At 62.5% G+C, this 2,333-nt stretch overlaps 2 protein-coding genes across 2 annotated transcripts in view; one reads left to right on the top strand and one right to left on the bottom strand.

The window, feature by feature from the left end:
• EMIHUDRAFT_242901 (hypothetical protein) overlaps positions 1-361 on the bottom strand; it is a gene marked incomplete at both ends in the record, with an annotated part of 1,087 nt that extends 726 nt beyond the window's left edge. Inside the window, one exon of the mRNA XM_005771721.1 lies at positions 14-361. Within this exon, the coding sequence (XP_005771778.1) occupies positions 14-361 (348 nt within the window). The remainder of the gene's footprint in view (positions 1-13) is intronic.
• Positions 362-1,295: 934 nt separating this feature from the next.
• EMIHUDRAFT_369482 (hypothetical protein) lies at positions 1,296-2,333 on the top strand. The gene has a single exon (XM_005771720.1). It carries the CDS (start codon positions 1,476-1,478, stop codon positions 2,196-2,198), a length of 723 nt encoding a protein of 240 aa, XP_005771777.1. The 5' UTR covers positions 1,296-1,475; the 3' UTR covers positions 2,199-2,333.

Below are 2,333 nucleotides of genomic sequence, written 5' to 3'. Positions count from 1 at the left end.
GCGCCATGTTGACCATGCCGTTGGACTGCCGGCCGGCGTGCGAGATCTGCGCAATCACCGCGGCGGCGCCCGTGCCCTTCGCCGCGCGCGCCCACGCGGCGAGGCGAGCGCGCGCGGCGTCGTCCTGCGCGCCGTCGATGCACACGTTGCCCGGCCGCTCGACGTACCGCCGGTCGACTTGGACGTTGCCCGTGACGAGCAGCCCCGAGCCGCCGTCGCTCCACTGCGCGTAGAGCGAGGCTAGCTCGGGCGTCGCGCGGCCGAGGTCGTCGGCGAGCGCCTCCGTCATCGCGGCCTTGGCGAGGCGATTGGGCAGCACGACGCCGCACGGGAGGCGAAGCGGCGAAGCGATGTCGACCATCCTGGAGATCAGCCTGGGATAGGCCCGGAGGCGAGCGCGCCGATGGGTTTCTCGGGTTAGTGCACCACTAACCGCCGAACTGCCGGGGGGGGGGGCGAGCAAGTTTACTACCCCGGTAGGGATCGGATCCCTACGACCTTCGTCGGCTACTAGCACCCCACGTCCCCACCTCGCACCCCGGTTCCTCCACACCCTTGCCGGTGTTCGGTGTTCGCTGTGTGTCGTGTGTGAGCTTCTAGAGAGAGAGTTTGTTTTGCTTCTATCGGCCGCGATTATCGGCTTTTGTGTGTGAGTGTGAGTATTCTTGATACGAAACCACGACGACACACACCAGTCGACTCGCATCGGTTGCCTCCATGAACGGCGGAGCTATTATCGCGTCCACACCACACCTGGCTCCAACGTGGACACGCCCATAGCTGGGGACACTACTAGGTCACGCATGGCTTCAGAAGTTTTATCTCTGGGCCCCGAAAGGCATCTCTAGCAGTGTCGTTACACATGCCCCCTCCCCTCCTGGGCGCATGCGCCTCACGTCTCGCCAGAGCATAAGCCCTTGGCGTGTGGCGAGACGAGTTTTTCGCCATCGCCGCGAGCAGCACACACACACACACACTATCGGCTTTTGAGTTTTGAGGAACTGCTAGGGGTCAGGGCTCTCTAGCCCGTAGCCCGATGCCGATCATCCGGCTCGAGAGAGAGATTTTTAGCAATACCAAACAACTCTAACACTCACACGTCCTTTGGGGCCTTTTTGTTAAACTAAGAGAAGAAGAAATCTCGACCGCCACGCATGCTCGGCGGGCTCGCTCGGTCTCCTCGGCTGTATCGCTCGCCATTGCCTTACTACTAACATGGATGGCTCTGCTGTCGACGTCTACGTGCACAGCAACCGGCGGTGGCTGCCGCCGCCGCCTCTGTCGTATCGGGCGCACGCATTCTGGGCAGGCGATCTCCAAAATCTTACGTCGCTGCGGAATGAGTGGGACTGCTGCTGGCGACACCCGTCAAACGTGGATTCCGTCTTCAAATATCGAGAACTGCTCGAGGTGTCCAGGCAACACAGGCGCCGGAAATGGCTGGGCGTGCTCGCGGACAGCGACGTCCTCTTTCAATGCACGGCCGAGGAATTTCGGTCGTCATTGGCGGCGAGAGGAAATGGTATCCAATACCCAGGCGGGCGATCGACCCGTTTGGGCCGCCAGCGCACTTGTCGTGGAAGCGGAGGTACACTCTGCGCCACAGCCGCCAATACTATCCGAACAGTGGCCTGATCGTCGGCACGTCGGCTGGCATGGAGGCGCTGGCCGGCGCCATCGAGCAGAATCCGCGCTTCCCGTGCTGCGCGTTGGAGGGCGATACGGCGGGTTACCAGCTCGATTCCTGCGCGTCGTGCCGCCCCTACCGCCACTTCCCAAAGCCCGTCTCGTGCGTGGTCGAGGACCAGGCGTGCATGCAAGTCGCGCTGGCCTCGCGGCGGCACGCGCCTCAGCATGTGGTGGATATCAACTCGTCGCTCATCCTCAACCTTCACATGCTCGCGCCCTCCGACCTCGCGCGCAGCAGCGACGGCCGCATCGCCTTTCGGCACACTGGCAAGGTGCCGTGCGTACTTCACTCCAACGGCTTCAAGAGTGTCATCGCATCGCTCGAGAAGGAGTTCGGGCCGGACACCTTTACGTGGGCGGTGTCGCCGGAAATGCGCCGAAGCCACCTCAACCCGCGAGACGAGCTGCCGGTGTTCAAGCGTGCCGGCGCCCTACTGCTGCCGACCGCGAGCCCTCGACGAGCCAAAGGAGGTCGGCCAAAAGCTCTTGCCGCAGCGCGGAGTTTGTGATGCCGAGCTGACTCTCTCTCTCTCTCTGAGCTGTGCCTGTGGGTTTCTAGCGTTGAGAGGCCCATGACAGTCCTGACTCCTGAGCGGAGTCCTTTTCCAGGAGAGAGATGTTTAGCAATAGCACACATCATTGTT

Source organism: Emiliania huxleyi (assembly GCF_000372725.1).
Source record: "Emiliania huxleyi CCMP1516 unplaced genomic scaffold EMIHUscaffold_372, whole genome shotgun sequence".
Lineage (NCBI taxonomy): Eukaryota > Haptophyta > Isochrysidales > Noelaerhabdaceae > Emiliania > Emiliania huxleyi.
Note: the sequence above shows the minus strand (reverse complement) of the source record. Positions and strands in the feature narration are given on the sequence as shown.

Coding starts and splice junctions, on each gene's coding strand:
- EMIHUDRAFT_369482 (XM_005771720.1), top strand. CDS start 1,476: ATGCACGGCCGAGGAATTTCGGTCGTCATTGGCGGCGAGAGGAAATGG.